This window comes from Heptranchias perlo, chromosome 2 (genome assembly GCF_035084215.1).
Source record: "Heptranchias perlo isolate sHepPer1 chromosome 2, sHepPer1.hap1, whole genome shotgun sequence".
Lineage (NCBI taxonomy): Eukaryota > Metazoa > Chordata > Chondrichthyes > Hexanchiformes > Hexanchidae > Heptranchias > Heptranchias perlo.
Genome location: NC_090326.1, coordinates 137252720 through 137280700, shown reverse-complemented (window position 1 = coordinate 137280700; position 27981 = coordinate 137252720). Strand labels below are relative to the sequence as shown.

The window sequence follows — 27981 nt, the reverse complement described above, 5'->3', positions numbered from 1 at the left end:
GCTCCCACTAGACAATCAAATTGCCCTCCATCTCATTACACGTTGGTGTCCCTCTCAGCTCATTGCATAAATAAAAGCCACCACCAAATGCAAAAGCAAATCTCATTTATCAATGAATAAATGAAATTATGCAAACATAACCAGAAGTATTCACCCAAGTGCATCATTCCCTTAGTGCCTTTTCTTCGTGTGCCTTTACCTATCCTAGTGCTCCTACGAGGTGCTTCCCCAGTGGCTGGAGCATGGGTGGTGGAAGGCTGCTGGCCTTCAATGGAGGAGCGTGCAGATGGCATTGTGGACGACCTCGAGCAGCTCTGGGCCGAGAGGGCCCGGCTTCAGACTGCACCATCGCAGCATGGGCTGCAGCAGTCTGGCCTGGCTGGCCGATAGGCGACAACAGGACCACTGGTGGAGCGGCAGGGGTGGGAGCAGGAAGGCTGTCGTCCTGAGAGAGGACAGCAGGTCCGACCACCGTGGCACCACTGCCACTCTCCCGGGGCGGTGCCCCAGCAACCCTGGTGATCAGCTGGAGAACGTACGCTTGAATGCTGTGACGCTCCGGAAGCCCCGTTCCACAGTGGTCCCCAGACCCATGATGGCAGCAGTCTGAGTTCCAAATGCAGCAGTCAGTCCTTGGGTGGCAGATGTTTGTGCTGCAATGGATGCTGTGACATTGGTCATCAGACTCTGCATCATGGTGGGTTCCACAGTTGCGCTGATGGAGGTGACCACCCATTCCATGTTGGAAAGGATGGCTCCAAGCTCTGCGCAAAGCCCTGTGCCAAGTTGGAGCTGTACTCCTCCATGCCCCTTCTCATTGTGCACAAGCTTTCTGGCAGGTTTTCCAATGCCTCAAGCATTTGGTGGTGTACGCCCATCAGCCGTCTTCTGTAGCCTGGCCCATCAAAGTCCTCATCTGACTCCTCTGCAGCAGAACTAGTGAGCTGGCACCTTTGGTTTCCGTTCCCCCCGCCCCGCCTCCTGCGCACTTGTGCTCGGTGTCTCACCACGTGCAGATCCCTCCTCTAACCTAGCCTCTAAAGGACGCACAGCATCAGTCTCTGAGCTGAGTGACAATGTGGCTTCAGTGTCCTCCTCGGACGGTGCCGCCCCGTGTTCTTGGGTATCTGCAATTACAAAGGGAAACAAGTTGACTTTTGGAGTGGGGAGAGGAGCAAGTAAGACATGCATGCTGACAGCATCTGCAGCACGTGGGTCAGAAAAGATTATGGGAGGAGGGAGATGTGGAAAAGGAGAAGGAGCATTAGATATACAGAGATCCCCTTCATCGGGACCTCCAGCGCGGCATGTTGTAACAGCTGCAGCGACGGCCCAGCCAATGATCCTAAGCACTGTCTCCTAAGGGGGTGAGGACGTGTAAACGTGCCCGTCCACCCTCGGGTCCCTCCTGCTGCCGGCTGTTATGCGCCACCTTCTCCTGCAAGACAGAGGACAGGTGGTTGTGTGGCCTGCTAGTGTGGTACTATGTGCAGGTGAGATGCAGCATGCCGAATGCAGCATTGCCTATGGATGGGCAGTGTTTGTTGGTGGGTGGGTGACGGGGAGTGTGATGCGTGGAGCAGTAGTGCAGTTGGAAGGATGTGCCACTTGACACTTGCATTCACTCACCTTGAGCACTCTTGTCAAATCATTGAACTTCGTTCGGCACTGCACTCATGTTCGTGGTGCAATGCTCCTGGCGTTTACTTCCTGCGCCACAGCCTGCGTGGGTTCATGTTGGCCCTCCTTTTGTCCAAGCCTTCCACCAGGACCTCCAGAGCATAATCAGAGAAGCGTGGAGCCCTCCTGTGCCGGTCCTGCTATCCTCGTGGCCATCTTTCCCTCCTCCAAGTAAGCTGTGCACCTGCACCTTTTAAGAGGTGCAGGCTGCTGATGACGTGCGTTGTGCATGCCCCATTTCCAACTTCCTCATTCTCCATGCAGCCTCTCAGCAGCACGGGTTGCGCTGGCTGTGCGGAGATATGATAATTAGCAGGCAACACGAAGTTCACGTGCTGCCTGCGTAGGTCCATTGGGCGCGGGGTACTAGCACATCACGCTACCCCCGCCTGAAGAAGACCCTTAACGAATTTTTCCCCCTTAAACTCTCTGCTGTAGTTCCTTGAGAATATGAAGTTTAGAAACCTGATTCTATACAGACGTCATCTTGCATGTTAAGTAATATGTAAGTGTGGTAGGATAATTTATTTTCAAAACCTGTATTTTACATTTCAGGGATAGTTATCTTTCTTAGCTTTTCTTCACTCTGTGTATGTCTGTTCAACGAATCCATTTTGGTACATTCTCAATGATATACCTAATACATCTGTCGAAACAAAACCAATCAAAAGGAAAGTTGCTCATTTAAGCGGCGATTTCCCATAAGGAGAATCACTGCCTCTTATGCCCCAAAATGATCTACTAAGCTTACCCTCTTGAGCTTCACTTAAGTTTTAATATATGACTCAATGTTGGTTTCTATGGACTGCATCCTCATAAGTGTAATCAAAAAGTCTAATGGAATATATCGGGTTTTAAAGGGTTAAATTATGAGGATAGGTTGCATAAACTTGGCTTGTATTCATTCCCTTGAGTTTAGAAGGTTCAGGGTGATCTAATTGTGATGTTTAAAGGGATTCATTAGGGCAGAGAAATTATTTCCTGTGGTGAGGGAATTCAGAACAAGAGGGCATGATCGTAAAATTAGAGCTCGGCCATTTAAGAGTGAAATTAGGAAGCACTTTTCATGCAAAGGGTAGTGGAAATCTGGAATTCTCTTCCCCCAAAATGCTGTGGATGTGGAGACAATTGACATTTTCAAGACTGAGATTGATAGATTTTTGTTGGGTAAAGATATCAAGACTTATGGCGCAAAGGTGTGTAAATGGAGTTGAGGTACAGACCAGCCATGATCTAATTGAATGGTTTAACAGGCTCGAGAAGCTGAATGGCCTACTCCTGTTCCTAAGTGGAATTCTTGTAAGGGAGTGCTCCTACTGCACTGGGTGCCTCGCAAGTGCTTAATTTATTTGGTGATGAGTTGTCAAATTCAGGTTAAAGTACAGCATGTCTCTAGAAGGACCTGCTTTGGAAAACGGGAGTCACTACAGGAAGTAATTTCCTCTTTCATGGCTTTTCAAACAATTATATGTAGCATTTCACCCCAAGAATACAAAATAAGAAAACCATTTTACCTACTACTGTGGTTATCATGATGAACTGTTTTAACTACCTCTTGGTGAACTCTGCTTGTATTTCAGTACTTTACATTGGTTATCAAAGAAAGGATAACTCAAAGTAAAGCAGACCCAATAGAATACATGCACTAATCTAGTTGTGTGAAAGCAAAGCTGACATTGTGACAAGCCACATGAATGTAAATTTATTTCTCCACAGCCTGAAGGAAGTGGCCTCCTAGATGAGGAATTTACAGTGGCGCGGCTGTACATTAGTAAAATGAAATCTGAAGTGAAGACCATGGTGAAACGCTGCAAGCAATTGGAGAGCACGCAGGTCGAGAGTAACCAGAAGATGGAAGAGAATGAAAAGGAACTGGCAGCTTGTCAACTTCGCATCTCCCAGGTAATTGATGGAATAATCTAAGGATGGCTGGCTAATTTTATGTACTCCACCAGCTACAGTTTAAATCTGAAGGGATGTCAAGGAAAAGCATTTTCTTGCCGAGCTTCATCAAATCCTACCAAGTTTTAACCAGATTGCTACCGTACCCTGCTCATAGTGGTTATGTTACTGGACTAATAATCCGGAGTCATGAATTCAAATCCCACCATGGCAGCTGGGGAATTTAAATTCAATTAATTAAATAAAATCTGGAATTTTTTAAAAAACTAGTATCAGTAATAGTGGTTATGAAACTACCGGATTGTCATAAAAACCCATCTGGTTCACTAATGTCCCTTTAGGGAAGGAAACCTGCTGTCCTTACCCGGCCTGGCCTACATGTGACTCCAGACCCACAGCAATGTGGTTGATTCTTAATTGCCCTCTGAAATGGCCTAGCAAGCCACTCAGTTGTCAAGAAGGTGGCTCACCACCACCTTCTCAAGGGCAATTAAGGGATGGGCAATAAATGCTGACCTTGCCAGCGATGCTCACATCCCATGAACGAATAATAAAAAAAGCAATAATTTGAGCAATGAACCTATGCACAGTGTTTATATCAGGGCCAGAAATTAACTCCTTAAGGACCGGCAAATTAGAAAGAAACTATCCTGTTAAGATTCACAGGGCACATCAAGAACAAAGTACTTCAACAAACTATGACTGTGACTAGTGCATTTAGTCTCTGTCTTGCCACATTTCTCTTTTTGTTTTATAATAAAGGCTGGCGACTTTCAGTCTGGTGATTGGCAGAACCCATATTACTTCTAACATATTGCAATCTATCACAAAGCAGCGTTGTTGCATAAATACATAACACATTTAGGTCTCAAAGTTTAATTGATACCATGCTTGATTCACCATGCAAGTCAGCTCAAACAGGCTTGTGAGATTCCCCCCCCCTCCCCCCTCCTTCTGCCCCTCTTTTTCTCTTCCGCCAACGACCCCAGTAGACAGTGAATTTGTGAGTCCAGTTGATGCACTGAAGCTCTGTGTTGAAAGTTAATGAAGGAAAAAGATATAAAACTCATAGCCTAGATTTCCTAATCAGTATTATTTTAACGCCCGGTGGTAACCCTTCTTTCACTTTAGTCTGTCCATCCATTGGCGTCTGTTAACTGAAAAGAATACTTCAGGGAAAGTCACGTTATTTTTGGGAGTGTTACTCCAATACTTAACAGTTCGTTAGCTAAAAAATTAATGTAAAACTTATCCTGGATTTTTTTTTTCTCTATTCGCAAGCATCCATTTCCCATTTCAGGACATTTGCATAGGACACATGTTCTACCGTCATTTTAGGAGCATGATAGAACTCAAATAACTCCGGAAAGTGTAAAGATGTTAGATGCTGAATCCAAGTTCCCAGACAAAGCTGAGTGCAGACATGAAAATGAAATTTGATCAGATATACTGCACTTGTAGCTCAACGTCGCTATACTACTTAATCTGATGAAAACTGGAAATAGGCTGTCCACTGGGCAACATTAAGTCTAGTGGGAGCAGGTTAATGGGCACAGACATTCTGATGATCTCTGTCCAAACTGGAATTTACGCTGGTTAATTTAAAAATATTTCCAAAATGTGTACACCACCTTATTGTAAAGCTTTTAAAACCATCCTGATGAATAAATACATTCAATTTCGATTATATAGACACATGGGTTGATTTTAACCCTACCTGCCTGGCAGAAACTGGGCTGGTGGGCAGTTAAAAATGAACAGATTACTTATCCACTTGGAACTTGACCCTTTCCCGCATTTTGCAGGTGGATGGGGCATCTACCTAAAGCAGAGTTGGGGAGGGGTTTCATAAACTTATGAAAATCAGTGTCCTATAACTGCAATAAGACCCCAATTGCATTTTAACCAGAACCTGAGTGAGGAAGCCACTGCAGCTTTCCACCAGGCTGAATGCAGCAGGTCAGCAGTTGGTGGGGAGGACAAAGAGGCCCTTCAAGTAAGTCAGAAATTTCCTTTGTGGGGCCAGGAAAAGCTGGAGTGCTCCTGTAGGCCCCACAAGGAAAGTCGCAGATTCCCCTGTGCCATGCTGTCTTCCCTGCCTCCCCCCCCGCCCCCCCCCCCCCCCCAACCACAATTCCAAAACCCTCTCCAGTTACCTGGAAGCCGATGGGCAACCAAGGGTCGCTTGATCCCCTGCTGGCAGCTGTTCTGTGCCCTCTTCCCGCCTAGGAAGATGACCAGTTAAAGTACCCCTGGCCTGAACTTTGGGCCAGCAAGTGCATTTCGGACTCTCTCCATCCACCCAAAACCCGCTCTGAGTTAAAATCGTAGAAAAGTTGTAACAGCTTTATTTTCCAACATCATTCAAAAGGCAGAATGAGCTTCTCTAATTCAGCATTTTTAGTCTGGGTTCAATTTGACTGATACATGAACAACCTTGATATTGGTGAAGGTTTACATCTCTAGAATTATTTGTGCATTTTCTTCCAACCTTCATTCAGACAAGTCGTATGTTCCATGGTTGTGCCAATCTACATGATTCCACTATGATTGACTGAGAGAGTTGGAGCTGAGCTATGAAACAAAACTGTAATACAGTTAGTTCACAATGGAGTCCACTGCAGCATTTTAGGAAAAAAAAATAATGATAAATGCTGCTCCACGATTTTTTTTAAAAAAACATCAAATTGGCAGCAATTGCATGAGCATTCTTGTATCCTCTATCTCCTCACATTTAAAAATCTGTTATTTGTGTACAAAAAAAATTAATACACAGCAATATTTAAAATTGTCAGTTGCCTTTCAGTGAAGGTCTGATTGTTTGAAGCTGTTTGCATTTCACTATCTCTATTCAGATTGATGCTACCAATTCATTGCCCTCATCTCTAAGTAGGTTTCTTCTGCCCCTCCTGCCTACAAAGTAATTTTTTTGGTTCATTCTAATTTTAACTCTTGGGCTATGTCTTTTGCAAACTAAGATTAAAATGATAACCTAGAGTGCCTTCCTTAGTCTAACTTTCAATGGGAAATCTTTCATTTAATAGAAATATCCTAAAGAGCTAACCCCCTTGGCATGCACCTGAATTTGTAGCTTAATCTTTGCATGGAGGGGAAAGATATTCTGTTCACAGCGAGGGTTTTATATTTTTTTCTTTATCTAGCATGAGGCAAAGATCAAGTCCCTCACAGAATATCTGCAGAACGTAGAACACAAAAAGAGACATCTGGAGGAATCTGTTGATTCACTCAATGAAGAGTTGGTCAAGCTTCAGACACAAGGTATGTGTAAGATTCATAGCTCTCTGAACAAGAGCATATTTTAGTGGACTATGTAGTATTTTTGCAGAATACTGAATTCATTTACGTTTCTAACAAAAATAAACCCCTGTAAGTTGCATTTTATCTATAGAAATAGCGTTCTGATGCAGTGAGCGTGCAGTTGTAGCTGCTATCCTATTATAAATTGATTGCTGATTTTTGTTCTCCACTTATCATTGCAATCATTTATTTTTCACCAAGAAAACATATTCAAATATAGTTGTATAAATTTTGAGAAGCTATATAATATGAAACTGGTTAGAAACAGAAATTTGAGTTGGTGGGGGGAGAGGAGTAAAACGGTTTTCATTTCAGTCTTCACTGAAAGTAGGAGTCTGTTCTCTACACCTTAAGGATATATATCTGAAAAAACCTATCCAGCTAGTCGTTCTACCCTGCCATTGCACGTGGGGTGTCTAGACTAAGTACAGTATTCAGATCAAGCAGGGTTTGAGGGTGGGGGTAATTAGATTAAGGAGGGGGAGGGGAGAAAGTGAAGGAAAAGGTAACTGGCCCAGTTCCGCAAATAATCTCACCTGTGGGGTTGGCTGGTGACTGCAATCAATCGCAACAGGGGTTTGAGGGGGGTGGTCTGGACTACGGCCAGTAAAGTCTCAACAGGGGAGGTGGGGGGAGAACGTGGCAGCAAACTATCCCAGTTTGCCAAGGGACCAAGTTTGGAATTTGTCTTTGGAGGGGGAAAGAGAAGAAACAGAGGCCAGAAATCTCTACTAAAATCTGAATTTTAGTAAGGAGTAAAGTTTATCTTGAAATTTGACTGCATGGAGAAAGTATTCTTGAAACTGAAGTTCAGTCAGTGTAAATGTTAAGTAGTAATGGTAGATTTTAAAATAGTTTACATTCTGAATTTACCAAGCTGTAAGTAATGAAGGTATTGATATTTTAGAAGGCGAGTGATCTTTATTTTTATGAATTTACAGAAAAAGTACATGAAATGGAAAAGGAGCACTTGAATAAAGTGCAGACCGCAAATGAAGTGAAGGTAACTCCATCCATTGGTACTGACTGAATTAATTCTATGCATGATGTTTTGCCCTGATGCTTTTTTATATAAAAAAGTCATTGATGTTGTGCAGGCCCGTATATTCACTTATGATATATATCGTGAAACATTTTATGTCTGTGTATGGACTGTTCAGGCTTCAAACTGGTGTATAACATTTCTATCATTGTTTATTTCTACCTATAGCAAGCTGTAGAGCAACAAATGCAGAGCCACCGTGAAGCCCACCAGAAACAGATCAGCAGTCTGAGGGATGAGATTGAAAAGAAGGAGAAACTGATCACTGACCTTCAAGAGTATGTTTCAGTACTTATAACTGGGGGTCCATGGTTTAGCACAAAACTTTAAATTCATAAACAAATATTTGGTTTGAACATTTCTTTTGGCGGTAAAAAATAATTATTCTGCACTTAAATTTCCTTTGTCAGGAGGATCAGGAAAATTATCAGTTTTTTCACTGATTTAAAAATGAATCATAAATGTTTTAGACAAGCGTGTGATACAGTTTGAAACCTTTAACACAGTATTTGACTCCCAACTAGATGCTAACCACTGACATTCAAACTTCACAGGCCTCATTGGATAAGTCTTGCTATTTACTAGGTGCGCCTTTGGTAAAGATACGTTGCATTAGCACAGTATTAAGATCATCAGTTCCTACGTCAGAGCCCCCTACTGTCCAAGAGCTTCACCATGTGTTGGCTGAGAATTGAGTGAAGGCTTAAGTCCACAATGTCCTGGCCCCTCTGCTGAATTACTGAGAGAGAACAATGATTTTCTTGCATTTTTGAAGTTCGAGGGGGTTATAAATTCTTCAGACATGACAGGAGTTGGTATTACTTTGAGCTGCAATTTGGATTTAAATCGTAATGTTTATAGCTTTAAATAAAATATGCTGTATTCATCTTCATTTCCCATTTGATAACAGCCAAAATCAGAAAATGATGCTGGAGCAGGAGCGTCTACATATAGAACATGAAAAGCTAAAAACTGTAGATCAGGAGAAAAGCCGCAAATTACATGAACTGACGTAAGTAATGTGGGCTTTTTTTTATGTAAATCTAAATTACAAGACTTATTTAAAGTTTTAATACATGCTGAAAAAATACTTAAAAGGTTAAAATGCTATGCCATAATACTGATGCTAACTTATATTAGAACAATTTATAATACACAGGTTATTTAATAGATTATTATGTACCATAAAGCTCAACCACTTTCCTATTTATAGGACCAAGAATTAGATTATGTATTTGTTCCAATATTTTGTTAATACTTTCTACCACTGTTTAGCATTATGCAGGATAGACGAGAACAAGCAAGGCAGGACCTCAAGGGACTGGAAGAGACTGTGGTAAGTGAAGTTGAAGATGTTTGGTTTTAGGGAGAGATATATATCTGTGTGACTTGGGTGTACAGGGCACAATTTCCAAATTTGCACATGACACAAAACTTGGTAGTGTAGTGAACAGTGAAGAGGATAGTGATAGACTTCAAGATGATATAGACAGGCTGGTGGCATGGGCAGACACGTGGCAGATGAAACTTAATGCAGAAAAATGCAACGTGACACATTTCAGTAGGAAGAATGAGGAGAGGCAATATAAACTAACAGGCACAATTCTAAAAGGAGTACAGAGATATCTGGGGGTATATTTACACAAATCGTTGATGGTGGCAGAGCAGGTTGAGAAAGCGGTTTAAAAAAGCATTTGGAATCCTGGGCTTTATAAATAGAGGTATAGAGTACAAAAGTAAGGAAGTCATAATGTACCTTTATAAAACACTGGTTCGGCCACAACTGTAGTATTGTGTCCAGCTCTGGGCACCGCACTTTAGGAAGGATGTGAAGGCCTTAGAGAGGGTGCAGAAAAGATTTACTAGAATGATTCCAGGGATGAGGAACTTCAGTTATGTGGATAGACTGGAGAAGCTGGAGTTGTTCTCCTGGGAACAGAGAAGGTTGAGAGGTGATTTAATATAATAAAGGTATTCAAAATCATGAAGGGTCTAGATAGAGAGAAACTGTTCCCATTGGCGGAAGGGTCAAGAACCAGAGGATATAGATTTAAGATGATTGGCAAAAGAACCAAATGTGACATGAGAAAAAACTTTTTTTACACAGCGAGTGGTTAGGATCTGGAATGCACTGCCTGAGGGGGTGGTGGAGGCAGATTCAGTTGTGGCTTTCAAAAGGGAATTGAATAAGTACTTGAAAGGAAAAAATTTGCAGGGCTACGGGGATAGGGTGGGGGAGTGGGAGTAGGTGGATTGCTCTTGCATAGAGCCGGCACAGACTCAATGGGCCGAATGGTCTCCTGTGCTGTAACCTTTCTATGATTCGATGATACAGAAGTGCATTCATGTAATAAAATTGTGCAAGAATTAATCATTCTGTTCTCTTTTCTTTCTGTAGGCAAAAGAACTCCAGACACTCCATAACCTTCGGAAGCTGTTTGTTCAAGACTTAGCGACCAGAGTTAAAAAGGTGTGCATGTTGTAATCTTGCCTCTGGGTAATGTCAGTACACATGCCGGTACATGATGGCAACCCATTTACAGCATTCAAACTAAATTCATTTTGGTTCCTTTCACTAAACAAAAGACATCATTTAGAAAGTATCGGGGTAGGGCAGAGCTTAAGCACATTTGCCTGTTCGAGTTTTGAATTTGGATCAGTAAACTTATACTGAAGCATGTTTACTGGAAGAAGCTTCTTTTGCAGACTTGTCAAGAAAGAAAGAACTTGCATTTATATATTGCTTTATTATGTCTTCAGGACATCCAAAATACGTTACATCCAATTAATTATTTTTGAATTCTAGTTATGTAGGCTAATGCATAAGAACATAAGAAGTAGGAGTAGGAGTAGGAGTAGGCCATACTGCCTTTCAACCCTGCTCTGCCATTCAATAACATCATGGCTGATCTTCGCCCTCAACCCCACTTTCCCACCCCATCCTCATATCCCTTGATTCCCCAAGAGTCCAAAAATCTGTCAATCTCAGCCTTGAATATACTCGACAACTGAGCATCCACAGCCGTCTGGGGTAGAGGATTCCAAAGATTCATTACCCTCTGAGGGAAGAAATTCCTCCTCATCTCAGTCCTAAATGTCCGACCCCTTTTCCTAAGACTATGTTGCCTAATTCCAGCCGAGAGAAACAGCCTCTCAGCATCTACCCTGTCAAGCCCTCTCAGAATCTTTAATGTTTCAATGAGATCACCTCTCATTCTTCTAAACTCCAAAGAGTATAGGCCCATTCTACTCAATCTCTCCTCATAGGACTCTCATCCCAGGAATCAATCCAGTGAACCTTTGTTGCACCAGCCAGTTTGCACACAGCAAGGTCCCACAAAGTACAGGCATGGTTTATTATACACCAGTACCCCTGTACAAAATCTAAGATATCTCAATTTCTGTAATAATTGTGAACCAGTAATTTTGTCTTGCTAGATTCTTGTCAGAGTCTTGCTGTTGGTCTTGCATCCTTAATTTTGAGTGCAGTGTGGGAGTTTTATCTTTTGACCTTTTGTAAACATTGATAGTCAAAACAAGGGATCTTGGTACTGGGAATAGAACAGTTTCTGTTTCAAGCACCCAGTTTCAGCATCAACAACTTGCTAGTCAGGTTTAACACAGGTAGATGCAAAGCAAATCTACTCTTCCCCAATCTCAGCACATCCCTTACTACAGCAGTACAACATTTTTTTTTCTGACCAGCGATCCTGTGGCCTCTGATCAAGGTTGCCAATTAAGTGGCATGTAATGCCACACCAGGGTAAGTGTGTACTGTGGACCCAAGCCCTCTAAGAACTGGATTGAGACTGTCCAAACTTATTTAATGGAAAAAGTGTTAGTCCATCAGTCTAGGCTAATTTGAACCCATGTCACACAAGTGAAAGGCCAGTGTCTAAACCATTAGATTGCCAAGTTCCCCTAACAAGTTTTATTTTTAGTTACATAAACTTAACAAAATGTCGTAAGCCTCCATATCATTATTACATTGTGCAAAATCTACATAGTTCATTTTAAACCATTCTTGATTGACAAGCACAACCTTTCTGCAACTCTTTAAAAATTCTGTCTGAGTGGCTTATAATTCCAACTGGAGCATAGAATATGAGCATACTGGTCCAGGTCCAATATATAGCATTAAATAAAGCTTGAAATGGAAGGATGACATGAAGCCTCGTGGCTGTCTTCAATTTTTAAAAAAGTAGTTTGAGATCGGTTGGAGATATACCAGTATAATTAGGAATTCTCAATTGAATTTTCTGTTGTCTTGATGTTTAGGAATTGTTAAATATGAAGCAACTAATGCAACTGCCCTAATCTAATTTACTGTCTGCTTTGTTGCATGAAGCAAAGAGCCAGGTTTTAAATGTTTTGTGTGATATGACTACTACTATAGTACTTACTTTGTACCACTAGAGGTCCTATATCAACTGTTATTTAGGATTACCAGAAGCATTCATAACATGATAGAAATGTTCCTTGACTTACCCTTGTGTGATTTCCGCAGGTGTTCTATACTGTCTCAGATGTGTTTTTAAATTAAGTCCCAGAACATAGACCTGCTTGGATTTTGATTACTGTCTTTCTGGATTGTATTTGGTTACCTCCTGAGGAGAAATTTCCATGAGTGGAGATACTGGTGTGGTTTGGGCTTTTGGTCTGTGCTTAATTTTGTTTTGGATGAATTTTATGATTCTTAAGTTGTAGGATTTCACTGCTGGTGAGTGGAATAGTTTCACAAATTGCTCAATGTCAGGATCAAACAATTCCAGCTCAGGGATTGCCACTGCTGACATGTAACCTATCCCCATTTTGTTTAGAAGGTTTCTTAACTTCCTTCTCGGGATGTGGCCGTTGCTGTCAAGGCCAGTATTTATTGCCCATGTCTAGTTGTCCTGAAGAGGTGGTTGTAGGCCAGCCACCTTCTTGAACTACTGGTAACAGTTTGATAAAATTGAGTGGCTTGCTAGGGCAATTCAGAGGCCAGCCAAGAATCAACCATGTTGATGTGGGACTGGAGACTGGTAAGGACAACAGATTTCCTTCCCTAAAGGACATTAATGAACCAGTTGAGTTTATAACAGCAATCTGACAGCTTCATAGTCACCTTTACCGATACCAGCTTATTTCCATTTTTTTTAAACTAAATCTAAATTCTCAAACTGCCGTGGTGGGATTTGAACTTGCGTTCTCTGCATTATTAGTTCAGGCCTCTGGAATGCTAGTCCAGTAACACAACTATTACACTACTGTACCCATTGTTGTATGTAACCTTTACTCCTTTGTCACTATGTTCTTAATATTTTTAATGACTAGTATTTCGATTTTCTCATATCCCACTTTTATAATGGTAAATAATTCAACTTAGTCCCTAAATCTAGTTTTTATTCTGTATAAATTAAAAATTGGAAATTGCTGCTTGGATTCTTAACCAAAATTCTGCCAAACTACCATCTCTTTCCGCACGTCTCCTTCTCTTCTCTGATTGCAAATAATTGCAAAATAATAAATTATCTAGGCACACATACATTTCTATGTACCACACCAGTATCTCCACACATGGAAATTTCTCCTCAGGAGGTAACCTGATGCAAATAGAAAGATAGTAATCAAAATCCAAGCAGGTCTATGTTCTGGGACTTAATTTTAAAACCTGTTTTAGACAGTATAAAGTGTCCGCGTAAATCACAAGTGGTACCATGGAATATTATGTGCAATACAGTTCTGCTCAATCTGCCATCTGCATTCAGTTAGAGGTTCAGTCAAATACAATATAGGTCCTGATAAGCCTGTGGGCAATCCAAATGTCATATTTTCTCTGGTTGACTTATTGCTTAGTGCTAAAAATTTATACACTGATTCAGTCACTTGAGAGAAATTACTGACTCTGGGCTGGTGAGTTTGTTGACATCTACTTTCTTTATTGTATTGTAATTCATCGAAATTGTGTTGTACAGAAATAAAGTTCAAATTCAAAATGTTTGAATGCTTTGGAGCTATAACTCTTTGCATCACTGATTATTATAATATATTATATCCCCAGAGTGCTGAAATGGATTCTGATGACACTGGTGGTAGTGCTGCACAGAAGCAAAAGATCTCCTTTCTCGAGAACAACCTCGAACAGCTCACAAAGGTTCATAAACAGGTAGGCTAACAGCATTAAAATTTCTGCAAAAGAGCTTGTTTTTTAACTTCAATCATCATGCCTATCTACGTGCCTGATTGGCTCAGATTTCATATTTGTGAAACAACAAAAAATAACAACTGAACAGATAGGAAACATAGCTATCAGGAATGGAAACTACCAGTCACGAGTTTCCAAAAGCTACAAATCAAAAATGGCCATTCATCAACAGTTGCTAATAAAATGAGGAGGTGACCCAGTCTAATTTTTTTTAAATATCCTTTTAGCCACCACCTTCGATTCTTCACTGAGCTGAGTATTTGCTACTATAATAACATTTATAATAGACATAAAATTACAAAATTTACAGGAAAATTATTAAACTTTACAATAGCAATTTCTATAGGAGATCTGTGCCTATCTGAAGACTGAGTCTTGAGTTCATGCAGCTGCCCAGATACATCACAATTAGCTAACGAGCTTCAAGTTGCAGCCTACAGCTGCCAGGATCCACCTATGCCTGCAGCTACTACAAATGTTTTTGACTGACACAAGACCAACTATTCACAGACCATGCCAGGACTTGCAGTTAACTACCTATTCTAATGGAAAATTACTGAATGAAAACCATTTTTAGGAATAACCAGAATGTGTTTTTGTTTAAAACTTGAGAACATCATCAATTATGAACTCCAGCTTTTTCTGAGGTAACTTTGATGCAAAAATGTGTGTAATGTATATTAGCTGATGTCCTGCAATTATTGCAAGAGACCAAAAGAGACACGCAATAAGAAAAGATTAAACTGAAGTTTTAAGTATTTATTGGCTTTCATTATTAAAAGCCAAATTCTAAAAGGTGGACAATAAAGACACAAAGTTGCTTCCCCATATTACATTAAGATTTATTTGTATAATTGTAACACTTATTTATCGACCCTGCAGTTGGTGAGAAATATACTATTTATTGTCCAAAAAGCAATCAAAAGACACTTCACTGCCTAGGGAGATCTCATGAATGTTGTGCACTCCTCCCACTTCCACACCATAGCACCCAACCTCTCTCATAACAGTGTAATCTCCAACTCTGTGCAATGTCATGGTAGATCTGTTAAATAAAAAATGTTGTCTGGTTTGCACCTGTCACAGAAGTGACCCATTCCATATAGATTCAAAACAATTTTCTTTTAAACGAAAAAAGACTTGGAGGCTAAAATTAACAAATTGTAGCAATTTCCCTTTGATCTCCGTTTATAAGCAGCGACAATTATTTGGATTTGCCTATTTAGATTAGGATTTCCAACCTGCAGCCCTAGATTGCACCATGTGGTTCCTGAGCTATGGCATTCTAGTCCTCAAAGCCCAGGTACCATAGTCCTATTTGCATTTGTAGTTCTTTGCTGGTTTGTCCTGTTTGAATTTTGTAGGCCTGGAAGTTTATAAAGAGCTATCTTTTGGCACTATTGCTTCATTGGTGGGTAAACTCTGAATCAGAACACCCATGATCTGTTAGCAACTTGAGATACGCAAATTAATGTGTATGGATTTAAACTTTGTGGCTCCCAAGGTTCCATGACATTTATCTATGCAGCCCACAAAAAACAAAGCTTGGACTTCCCCAATTTAAACCATCTACTCACAGAGAGGCTAGGTTAGCAGCTGGGCATTAAAGCAATTGGATTTACGCTGTAAATGTTAACTTTCTTTGTTAATTTTCTTGTGTCTTCAGTTCTGAAACTATTCAAAGCATCACTGATATTTGCATTGTCTCTGTTTTGGATAGAAGCAAAACACTTAATATTATTATTCACCCATTGAGCAGAAAGCTTACTGTAGCTAACTAAAATGTTCAGTTCTTGGCAGCAAGAGTCAATGTTTTCAATGAACTCACTTAATTGACTACCAATATACTCAATCTCTGTTATAATGAATTAAAAGCAGCTTCTCTTCATTTCCAATAGATTGTGATCAATAGGAAAAAAAAATGTAAAATCTTAGTAATTGAGTAATCCATTTATAGCACTCATTTCAATAACCTATTATGGAATACTAAATCCTACTGAGACCTTTTTGGAACTCCCTGGTGCAACAATTGAACCATTGAGTATCTCCTACAGATACAAAACATTCGCAGTCACTGATGGGAGGGTGGGGGGGGGGGGGGTCATATAGGTCAAGAGCTGGGGAATAAATCTAGTATTTTGTATGTGTATACATTAAATGAACCAGTTTAAATTCTGTCATTGCGTTAAACTTTGTATCATTTTTTTGCTGAAGCTTGGTATGGTCCAATTCATTACTTTTAAATTGTAATTTTGTGAAGTCCTGATGCAATCTGATTATGTTTTCACTTTTGCTAATGTTAAATTGTTATACTTGCCTTTAGTTGGTACGAGATAATGCAGATCTTCGCTGTGAGCTTCCAAAACTGGAGAAACGACTTAGAGCTACAGCTGAGAGAGTCAAGGCTTTGGAGTCTGCATTAAAGGAAGCCAAAGAGAATGCAGCCCGGGATCGCAAACGCTACCAGCAGGAAGTGGATCGCATCAAGGAAGCTGTGCGAGCAAAGAACATGGCAAGGAGAGGACACTCTGCACAGATTGGTATGTTAGATACATTACAGCAGTGTATAATTTGTACAGTGATCCAACAAATTATCTAGTCATGAATTGATCATTTTAATATTTATTGAAAAAAAAATGTTTTTTAAAACTTGAACCTAACATTTGTCCTATGATTTATTTTATGGTTGAAAACAAGTTATTTTGTAGATTGTTGAAGTAAATTGAAATGAAGAAATCAATACTTTGGGCTGTAAATTTACACGTATCCATTCACTTTCTATAATCCATTCAATAATGGAAGACTGGTGATTGGAGGACAAGTTAAAATTTTCTTTTGATGTGATGCTTGATATTTGACATTGTATGACCACTCAGTGTTGTGCAATATGCCTACAGTATTTACTTGTTCTCAATTTTTTTCTGTTTCCCAATTCAGCATATCTATGCTTACATATTTACTGTTTCTGTTGCCTCTATACACCTTAGAATAGTTTTTTTCCTGTTCTCTTAATATGAACTGTCAGTTTCTATTTGACTTCAGGATTTCTAACTTCAAATTTCATTCTTGATATTTACTCTGACCGTTACAGTAGACTGTCGTCTGCACAAGACTACTCAGACTAAGCTGTCCAGTTTGACTTGCACTGTAATAAGGTTTCAAATTTAGTGTGAAAAATAGCTATATTTAGCACCTTGTAGCTCATGTCATCGAATTGGAGATCTTGCTTCTTTCCCACCTGTATTAGCTTAAAAGTACAAACTGGACACTTCAGTGGTGTGTGCCTACCTATAATCAGACACTTATTGCATTATACAACTGCTGCAGCATAGTTTGGTTCCTACTAGTGCTTAGTGAGAGAACCTGCTGTATTTTACAAAAGACCTTTTCAGTTGCAATGCATGAAAATAAAGTGTGTGTGTTATTGCTTGGTTCAGAGTAACTTTGCTGGATTCAGTCATCATTAACAAAGAGCCAGTCAAAAGCAATTCTTAAATGTAGGAGAAATAGAAAATGATGGAATTATGCAGCAAGTGCATCACCATCTAAAAGGACAGGTTAAAGTTTGTTTAGGGGCTCTGTTCTGTTAAAGTATCCCTGCATGAATGTTAATCTATCTTTACTCTTTCAGATGCTGCTTGACCTGCTGTGTAATTCCAGTATTTTCAGATTTCTAGTATCTATGATTTTTTTCTTTATCTCTTTTAAATATAGTAGCTAAATTTTTGAGTGTCAAATTGTAGACGCAATTGTATTTATTATCCACACTACTGGAAATGTAGTCAGGATTAATTATTTGAAAACTGGGGTAAGAAAGTCTTTATCAGATGTGCTTGGAAATGTTAATTCTGGTAGCTTCAATTGAAACTGCACTGAAGGCTCCCTCAGTAGTCCAGTGTGGAACTCACAGCCACATGGAGTGGTTGAAGCAGATAGCATTGATGCACACACGAGGGAGAAGGGAATAGAGGGATATGCGGGCATAGTAATTAGAGTAATTATGCAGGAAGAGGTAATTGAGTGGAAAGAGGCTCATGTGGAATATAAGCACTGGCACAGATCATTTGGGCTGAATGGCCTGTTTCTGTGCTGTAGATTCTATGTAATGTAATACAATACACCATTCCTAATTCCCATAAGTAACTGACCTTTCTCTTCCCTATCTATCCAGATAAGCACAGCAAGTTCTTAAAGTGCAAAGCTACAACTTGGTCTCCCAGCAACATTTAATGTTTTCACAAATGCATTTTTATTTTCTTTGTCCAGCTAAACCCATCCGTCCTGGTCAACCCCCTATGGCTTCCCCAACTCACCCAAGTGCAATTCGTGGGGGAGGCGGATTCTTCCAGAACAGCCAAGCAGTTGCAGTACGTGGAGGTGGCGGTGGTGTAAAATCAGATAAGTAGTACGTATCTTGCATGTGAAAAATTGTTTTGAGAAGGTTCTAATAAAGAAAATGTTTTGGAACTAATCATGTATGTTTTTATGTCCTCGTTGTGGAACAAGAAGTTTCAATTTCTGCAAGCTAATAAACATGTACACTCTCTTCTAACCATTTCAAGATTTTTCAAATCTGCAGAATTCTGCTGGTGCTCTAATTGTCGTACCTTTTCCCGTTGAAAACAGTGGATGTGCTATCTTGCATGTACAGTTTATTACTGGTCGTGATAGCGGAACAATCCTCTTCTGCCATAATGGAGGGGACCCCCTGTGAATAATTTAAATAGGTGGTTAATTCAAAATCTCCTCCAAATTTTAGTCTTGTTCATAGGGTTTATCAATACCCTAGACACCAAATGAAGACAAGGACTGAACAAATAAGACAAATTGAATTTAATCTTCAACTGTAAGGTTGATCGTCAGATTGGAGAATTTAGTGTTCGTATACTGTGTAGTGAGGCAATATTTCATACGAGGTTTTATGCTGCCAAAGTTTTGGAGAACAATGGTATTGTGGATAATTGGAGTATGGATAATAGAAGTTCCATTGTTAGATTTTTGACTGAAATGCAGTTTCTGGACTGTGTAAATGGCAAATGTAAGGATTAAGGATCAGCTGAGCTTGATCAAGGTAAGTGTTGCAATTAATTCTTAGTGTACTGTGGGTTATCTGCAAACTCGAAACTGAAATGCTTTTTCAGTAGGTTTGTTTAAAATGTAGGTGCCTCTTCAGTCAGGTGAAATGAAAATCCTTGTACCCTGTTTGTAGTACAGTTGTCAACATTCCAAAGGCACTGCGTCCTCTTATTGAAGCTATCTCATTTTAAACGGAGTGGCCTGCTGACCACCTGCTTTTGAGAAGTTTGCCCTCAAGAAATTTCAGTGATATGTACCTTGCATGTTGCTGCACTATGCAATTGGTGAGACCACATCTGGAGTATTGTGTGCAGTTTTGGTCTCCTTATCTGAGGAAGGATGTCCTTGCCATGGAGGGAGTGCAACAAAGGTTTACCAGGGATTCCTGGGATGGCAGGACTGACGTATGAGGAGAGATTGGATCAACTAGGCCTATATTCACTCGAGTTTAGAGGTGATCTCATCGAAACATATAAAATTCTAACAGGACTAGACAGACTAGATGCAGGGAGGATGTTCCTGATGGCTGGGGAGTCCAGAACCAGGGGTCACAGGCTCAGGATACGGGGTATGCCATTTAGAACCGAGATGAGGAGAAATTTCTTCACTCAGAGGGTGGTGAACCTATGGAATTCTCTACCACAGAAGGCAGTGGAAGCTAAGTCATTAGATGTATTCAAGAAGGAGATAGATATATTTCCTAATGATAAAGGGATCAAGGGATATTGTGAAAAAGCGGGAACGGGGTACTGAGTTAGACGATCAGCCATGATCATTTTGTATAGCAGAGCAGGCCCGAAGGGCCGAATGGCCTACTCTTGCTCCTATTTTCTATGTTTCAATGTTCAAAACTGCAAAGAAAAGTGGGTAAAGATAAATTTGAAAGTGTTCTACACATGTACAGGATTTTCCCCCTATTTTCTTCAACCACAGAAAAGAGTGAACTACAGATGGGTCCCATTGAGAGATCTTTAAGGATTGAAGCAGAAAATAGATGACACTGATAGCAGCCATGTTAATTCAGTGCTGCTAATTGGCTTGTGAAGCCTGTTTGCTTTTATACTGGCTGGAACGCTGCAATTAAAATACACAAGCATGATTTGCAAAATAATTCTGTGTGGAGTGATTTGGCTTCCATTTGTCACTGTAAACAAGATAGCAATGTTTATAGATATTGATAATGGTGATAAAGCTACATCACTTTAAATGCCTGCATATTGTTCCTTTCTCTAATGAAACACATTCACTAATTGCAGGGTTTTATAGTTTTTAAAAAAATCTTTAATTATGGCTTTGTAAACTTCTGTTTGCATGTTCCTTCTAAAAAAAAACTACAGTAATTTTCAATTCATTTGGAGAATGTCCTTTTTGGGCACTGTCCAGTTTCCTTTTCTGTTTCAGAATTTTATAGGTGGTCACTTGTTAGTTGATCCCAGATATTTTTCATCTGACCTGAAAAGTAGCCACCATAAAACTAGTGCATAGATCATACTGGTGTAAATGTTATACCCCAAGTTCTCAGGCCTTGAACGCTTATGTGAATGTAGACATCAAATCTTGATCAAAATTGCAATAGGCAGCCATATTTTAAACTGCAGAGTACTTTACAGTTATCATTTATATGTTGGACATATTGTAATTTGGCATTTTTGCTAAATAAGTCCTTCCACTGATATTAGCTGATTGTACTATAGATTATATTAGCAGGTTTTTAAAAAAATATTTATTAATTTCTGAATCCACTCCATCACTAACTCTATGCTTCTGCCTTCAACTGGGAAGTTGGAATAATTTGGTCTATAAACTGCTCATTGGAGTTATTCACTGAAAAGGAAAGGAGCATGAAACCTCCTGTCAGTATCTAGTGGCCTGGCTGAGATATGGTGACATTTATTTATTGAAGTCAGTCTAATTTGAGTGTCACTTGAAGTTGAGATTCAAACTGGCCTCTGTTGGAGTGAGATATTTACCACTTGAATTACTGAGCCACTCACTTTAGTTGGGTTCTTGATTTGAAGCTTGACATTAGTATTTGAATGTTTTGAGACATCCCTGTGTACAAACTGCAGCCAGTTTTGAGTACCAGAGTAGTGCAAGTTCTAACAATAACAATTTCATGTGCAATCTTGTTCCTTTTTAACCCAGTGTAAAATGTATTTCCTGAGGTACAATATGTTGCTATAGTTTGAGAGAAAGCTTACCATTTAGATTCTTGTTTAACAAATCCTTGTTAAAAATATTCAAGAACAAAAAATGTTAAAATATCAACACTGCAGGGGTTGCAGCTGTTTTACATGTTTAATATACATTGTATTGTGAAATGATAAGCATATTGCGGAGGGATGTGGTAGCCTCAGGAAGGACATCCATGGCAATCAAAGGGGAAGTGGTGTAGTGTGGTGGGTAGTGGTAGCCTCAGTGAGCAATGATGCGGAGCCAGGCGAAGATGTCTGAAGATACTGTAGTCTGATCTGATTCGAATCTTGTGCTGTTCTAGCAGTAAATACCCTGGTGCGTTTCTGCCAGTCTTTGCTCCAGATGTTGTGTTGTTTGTAAACAGTTATTTCTGATTACAAACCAAAGCTTTTTAGCAGTTTTAGCTTTGTCAGGATAAACTCTCAGGTCAGCTAGACAGAAACTTGCTAATATTGTGTATTTAGACCCTCCCACTCCAAAAATAATCATTCAAAATTTGTTTGGAAGTCTGGAATTGTACTAAAAAAGAACTTGATTTTTTGTAGTGTCAGTGGAGGAATGGCTAATAATGCTGAAATTGGAGACATTGGCTTCTTGCCTTCATCTGTTAAAGGTAGGTCATATTTTAGATATAGAGGTAACCACAGGCGTGTTAGTTCAATGTGTAAACTAGAGGTTAAGAAAGTATTTTGAATATATTTTCAGTAGAATGTTAGATATGTTCAGAATGATGCAACAAATAGTCTGTATTTAGGAATGGTTGGGAATGCGGTGCATGTTATCTTATTTGCTTTGCTGTGTATGATCCTGAACTCCTGTAATTGTTCCCAGATCATCTTTGTTTACATAGCATATCCAAATAAACCAACTTGTGGATTAATAGTTTGCAGTGAAGAACAGAATGGTATTGGAGATATTATGTCAGTGCAAATATATTGCAAATTTCCACGTGCAGCTCGAGTAAACTATCTTGTTTATAGTGTCTACTGGTAAACACAGCCTTGCAACAAGTTAACTTGTTGCCTTTGTGTTTACAAGATCAAGTCAGTGGATGTTTAGCTCTTTTATAATTAATATGCAAATCTGAACTATTTCATTTTGACCAAAGTTCACTAAATTGGCTATTTCAGTGAATATTTGTAAGTTTTGTAAATCATAGATGTGCATTACTAGAACACAAGAACTGTGTTGCCTAAATTGATTCTTGAGTGTGATATGTGGGACTGATTGCAAAAGGGTTCCAATTAATAGGTGATTTATGAGTGGATTAGGCCAGATTATCACCAATGTTGTGCTTGTAAGAGTGAATCAATTTAAACTAGCATCAGGTATAGATGGGTTTACTCATTGGAGGGGAGGACTGTTCTTTTGAAATATTGCTCCTGTACCATGTGCATTATTTTCAAGAAGGGTTGTCTTCAAGCTTTTCTCTCCCTTCCTCCTCTGTTCAATAAGAATACTCCAAAAAACTTATTCTCCATTAACAGTACTATTACACTTTCTCTTTCTTTTCTGGATATTCATGGATCATGCAGGTGACCTGAGAGATGTAAATGACAATAGGTGAATAATAATCTCCTCTATTCTCACACCAGTAGTGCTAGTTAATTCCCTTCCCCAAACTTTCCTAGTCCTATAGCTCCCCATTGAATCTTTGTGTATTTGAAATAATTTAAGTTAAGCAAAAATAAGCCCCCCCTGAATTTACCTGTGACTTTTTATGCATTTGGTAACCCAATGGGATTGCATAGCAACTTACATAAGCCATCTCTCTTCCTCCCCCACTCCATTATATTGTAACCCTTCACCAAGTAATCTATTATAAGACTGGGCTTTATCATTTTGTACACAGACATCTCCAGTTATGATTTTTGTTTCTTACTGCGTGTATGATTCCAGCATATAACGATTTAACATTTGTACTGTTAGTGCCAGTTTGACACAAGTACCTACTTTTAGAACTGCACAGGAAACGGCACCAACATATTGCCCGTTTACACTGCTCTCCAATCAGGAAAAAAAACAAGGTTACCCACCTCAAAGACCTCCAATTATCTGTTGTGTTTCTGTTAGAGAAGTGTCAACAGGGTAATTGGTATTTTCTTAAAATTATAAACCTAAAGGTGATAGGTCTGGGCTCAAACTTTAAAGTTTCAAAAAGTTGGCTTTGTATGAGTTTTTTTTTCTTCGAGTGGTATGAACTTGAAGCAGGGTTGAGATTGATTCCTCCAGGTCTCCTCACACCCAACATAAGACCCCCACTGATGCCAGTTTGGCTGCACTGTTTTGCTTTCACTGAATTAATATCCTATTAATACTGTAGTACATAGAAGAAACTACTATTTGCTGCCTTCAGTGAACAAATTTTGCTTTCCTATTGAGGGGGAAGCACTTGGATTAAAAATGATAATCTTAGAAGTTATTCATGCTATTTTAGCCAGTAGTCATCCTAACCTATTAAGTGTTGCTCAAGACTTTTGTGGTGATCTGACCTATTGTGTACTTCTGGGAAAAATGTACAAGTCTTCTGAATATGACCCATTATCTAGTCAAATTACAGTGAGCAAAGGTCTGAATTTCCTTTGTAAATTAGTCCACTTTTGAATTTGTCAAATAGAATATCTTTCTAAGTTCAAGAATATTTGAATTGAAAGAAAAACTTGATGAGAATTTTAGTATAAAAACTTCAAAATCCTGACTGAACACATAGTTCACTTCAGTTTTGCTGTACATTTTATTCCATGATTTATACCAATTAATGGTCAGCATCTGGAGGGGAAATGGTAAATTATTAGTTTCACTGCTTGCTTCATTCAGCAAATGTTGACTAGTTTGTGGGGTTCCCTCACCATGGTTTGTTTAAACTTTCTCCATCTTTAGACTGACCAATCTTAGTTTGACACAGGATGCATTCCAGAAACACATTATTCCACTTTTTTTTAAACACTAAACATTAATATAGCTGAAGTTAAATCTAATGATCCTATTTTAAAACCAAGATCCCCAATTACAGTTCTTCAATTCTTAATCTCCTTCTTTGTCTTCTTTTCTCTTGTCTCTCCTACAATCCTAGCAAGGGGGGAATTTTTTGATTGGCTTTGTCTACTTTTTAACTAATAAAAATGCTATTAAGTTTCATTAGAAACACTTCAAAGCATTGAACAGATGTTTGTATCATGAAGAGTAGTTTTCTATAAGCTTTGACCTAGATTGGTTAGTGCTTAGATTTTTTTTTGAATGCTGATTTTTCTTTTTCCTTTACAGCTGCTAAAGCAACAACATAATCAAAGAGAAGCAGACATCATCCAAACAACCCATCATTCCAAGGCAGTGTGAACTCTCCAACTAAGACTTTTCACAGGATTATTTTTGAAAAATTTTAAAAAAAACTGGCCTGTACAGCTCCACCCATGGCAGAATCTCCTTACTGGTCTCCTTGCAAAACAAGAGTGCAATGTAGGCGTCTTGCAAATAACTACATGTGATTTAATGTGTAGCTCCATTGCACAGTACATTGTCATTCATGTCTTAAATTTAGTCTGCACTGTGCCAAGTTGAATGTACGTTGTTGCAGGAAAACTTTAGCAGAAGCGTTGAAGCCTAATTTGTGTACATTTCATTGTTTTAGGATTTGTGAAACAATGTCGCCAAGTAGATTTGATAAGCTTGTTTTACAGTGAAAGTGATTTGGAGGAACACAGCTATCACCCTTGTGTAAATTAAGATAGTACTTGAACTTTTTCTTAAAATGGATTTTTTTTTTTGATTTGAAATGAAGAGGAGTAGTACAATTTGAATACTGAAGGTGCGTTCATGACAGTATGTGGTTAGAGCAGAGAGCTATGGTAGTACAGAAAAAAAAAAGCTGCTAACGATAAAATACAGGAATGTTTTGATGAGACTGTTTAACATGAATACATTGTTGCATTGTCCGACTAAGGTTATGGGAAGAACAGATTCAACTACTCTAAGACACATTGGCTGACCATAAATGTGTGAAGGAAAAAGTTAAAAGGCATTATATTTTGAGATGGAACACACAACAGCATAACCTGTCCAGATTCTTGCCATTGCTTTTTGTGGGAAACTAAGGATCAGTATTTCACCGTTGGGATCACTATACAACAAGACAGCATTATTAAAAAAAGCATTTGATTAAGATGTTGCAATTTTACTAGTTTTATAATTGGTTTCAGTTGAAGTGCAAACACTCAAAATTAGTTTTTAAAATAAATTAGTTTTGATTGGGAAAAAATGATTGTTGAACATTTTGCCCTCATCTAGTGTGATTTTTTTTTTAATGCTTGTTACATACTGTTGATCACCTCACTCACCAGTAGCCAATGAAATGCAGCATGGCTCATAAAAAAAAATTGTCACAAATGGAAAGTAGGTGCAAAGTACCATTTTACCATAACTGGGTCTTTCTAGAAAGGTTTGAGATACTCAATGTTAATGTCTAGCAACCTCTAATGGTGCAAAATACTGGAGTTGACTCTAACCTTTAAAAACAAATTTTATCAGCAAGAGGTAACCCAGGTTCTGCCCTAGCGCTTACCCAGATAATATATTTACAGCATGGTTATTAACATAAGTGGGAAAAGGCAAGGGACAGAATAAATGGTTGCTGATGAGAATGATGCATGGGGTCAGATAACTGGATGAGATTCAATTATTGGAAGAAATGAGAAAGCAGTATGTGGTGGTGAACGAAACTTCGATGAAATGTCTCCAAGAACCCAACGGTCTAAAACTAAACCTGAAGTAAACATTGCTGAGACATATCTTGAGGTGATATAGCCCCTTAAATGTCTCAATCTTGCATGTGTCATTTGTAATTTCACAAAAATACAGGTCTCTGCTTGTTGATTCAATTAAGATTACTTGTGGAGTGATATTACGTGTGACTATAGGCAGAAGGCAGTTCTGTTCTGTTTATCCTAAACTTAATGGATCAAGCATTGTGACAATGTAAATGGCCAAGACTATTGGATATGTGAATAAGTGAATTCATTTGTGTGCAAAAGAAAGAGTTAATTACATGTGAGTATATCGCCAAATTGGCAGGTAGTGTTGATGGTTTTGTGTAGCCTGAATAAATGACTGAGCCAAGACTCATGGTATACCTTTTTAAAACACGCAAGAAGTGATTATTATTTTTGGCATTGTGTACTATATCCTTCAGCCTCCCAATTTTCCAGCTTTTTTTTACTTCTCTCACTTGCTGGAGGCTGACCAACGAATCAACCAATAAAGCAACTGTGAGGTAAACATAGTGCTGAACATTCTTCAACCACTATTGAAGGTCAGTTGTATCTGGAGGCTTTTAATTTCAGGGTGGAGCCCACTTGGATTTGATGCTCTTGATACTAATCAACCAGTCAGTGTATCTTGACACCTGATAAAAGGCCCTACAGATGCTGTATTAATAGGACTGATTTAAACATCTTTAAATTTGATTATCTTTATTTCTAAAAACAATGCCATGCATTGTGGTTTTAAAAAAAGGAAAATATTTGGACCATAAGATTTGGCTACGGTGACATTTAATTGCTTTCGTAATTTTATTGTCTTGACAATGTTATAAACAACCTGATTTTGCATATTTACTTGTTAGCCCTTCTGTTCAGACAGTGGTTCGGTATGTTGGTAGGTCATGTATGTGCCTAACACTCAAAATTGGCCAGTAGGTGCAGTCACTGCACTAGAGATATTACTGGTTTATGGGGCTGTTTCTTGATATTGCAGTTTTCTTTGTGCAATTTCAAATATGTGACATCTGCATCAAAGTTACCAGGGCAGATCATCTGGACAGGACTGCACGCTGGGTGTTGAATACAAATTAATTCTCAATTGTTGAATAGTAAATGCCTTGCTGTCCTGATTGCATTGCAGTGTACTCTTCAAGTGCTTATTGTAAACTTGTTCCTCAGATCTTGTAGAAATGAATGGTTTTAAAGCATAAACTCAACTGAATAAAAACCTAGTATTTATTCATGGTGATCAACTAAATTATTTGCATAATTTAAACAATGCTAAGGAAATTACTGTAATAGTTCTAAATTTGACATGAGATGACACTAAGGTTTCCGCCTGTGAAATATGGTGCAGAATAAGTCGGACAGCAGAAGGCACATAAAATTCTGTTTTGGTTAAGCCATCATTTAGTTTTGACTGACTGCATGCTGTAAATGTATTTGTGTTTAAATAAATATGACTTTTGTCTGGGAATTCAGTGAACTTTTGAGTAGAAACTTTTTTTTTAAAAATCACTTCTCGATCCAACACACCCCTAATGCTTGCTTGATTATAAAATGCAAAACCAACTTAATGTTTCCATGCAGAATTCTGTATTTCATATTTATACTAGTTATACCAGAATTTAGCAGTTCTTTATATTAATCACTTCTATATTTTTGACTTTACCTTTATTGCCAAGTTGTCACTTGGGCTAAGTTGGCCACTGAAGGTACAGAAAGCAAGTGGAAGAATCTGTGCAATTCTATGTAATATGGAAAAAGTTATGTCCAGTTAACGAAAATTCTAGCCAGGGTTTAGCTCAGCTGTTTGCAAATGAAAA

At 38.9% G+C, this 27981-nt stretch overlaps 1 protein-coding gene across 2 annotated transcripts in view; it reads left to right on the top strand.

Annotated features, from left to right (window-relative positions):
* The window catches only part of LOC137344482 (kinesin-1 heavy chain), a 123380-nt gene extending 95739 nt beyond the window's left edge, over positions 1-27641 (top strand). The window contains exons 16-27 of one of the 2 annotated variants that reach the window (XM_068007477.1): positions 3397-3582; positions 6744-6861; positions 7842-7903; positions 8111-8220; positions 8853-8954; positions 9218-9278; positions 10341-10412; positions 13986-14090; positions 16453-16669; positions 18396-18534; positions 21947-22014; positions 24666-27641. In XM_068007477.1, the coding sequence (XP_067863578.1) occupies positions 3397-3582; positions 6744-6861; positions 7842-7903; positions 8111-8220; positions 8853-8954; positions 9218-9278; positions 10341-10412; positions 13986-14090; positions 16453-16669; positions 18396-18534; positions 21947-22014; positions 24666-24685 (1260 nt within the window). In that variant the 3' untranslated portion in view covers positions 24686-27641. The remainder of the gene's footprint in view (positions 1-3396; positions 3583-6743; positions 6862-7841; positions 7904-8110; positions 8221-8852; positions 8955-9217; positions 9279-10340; positions 10413-13985; positions 14091-16452; positions 16670-18395; positions 18535-21946; positions 22015-24665) is intronic. The other variant, XM_068007481.1, reaches the window with a different exon arrangement.
* Positions 27642-27981: the final 340 nt, after the last annotated feature.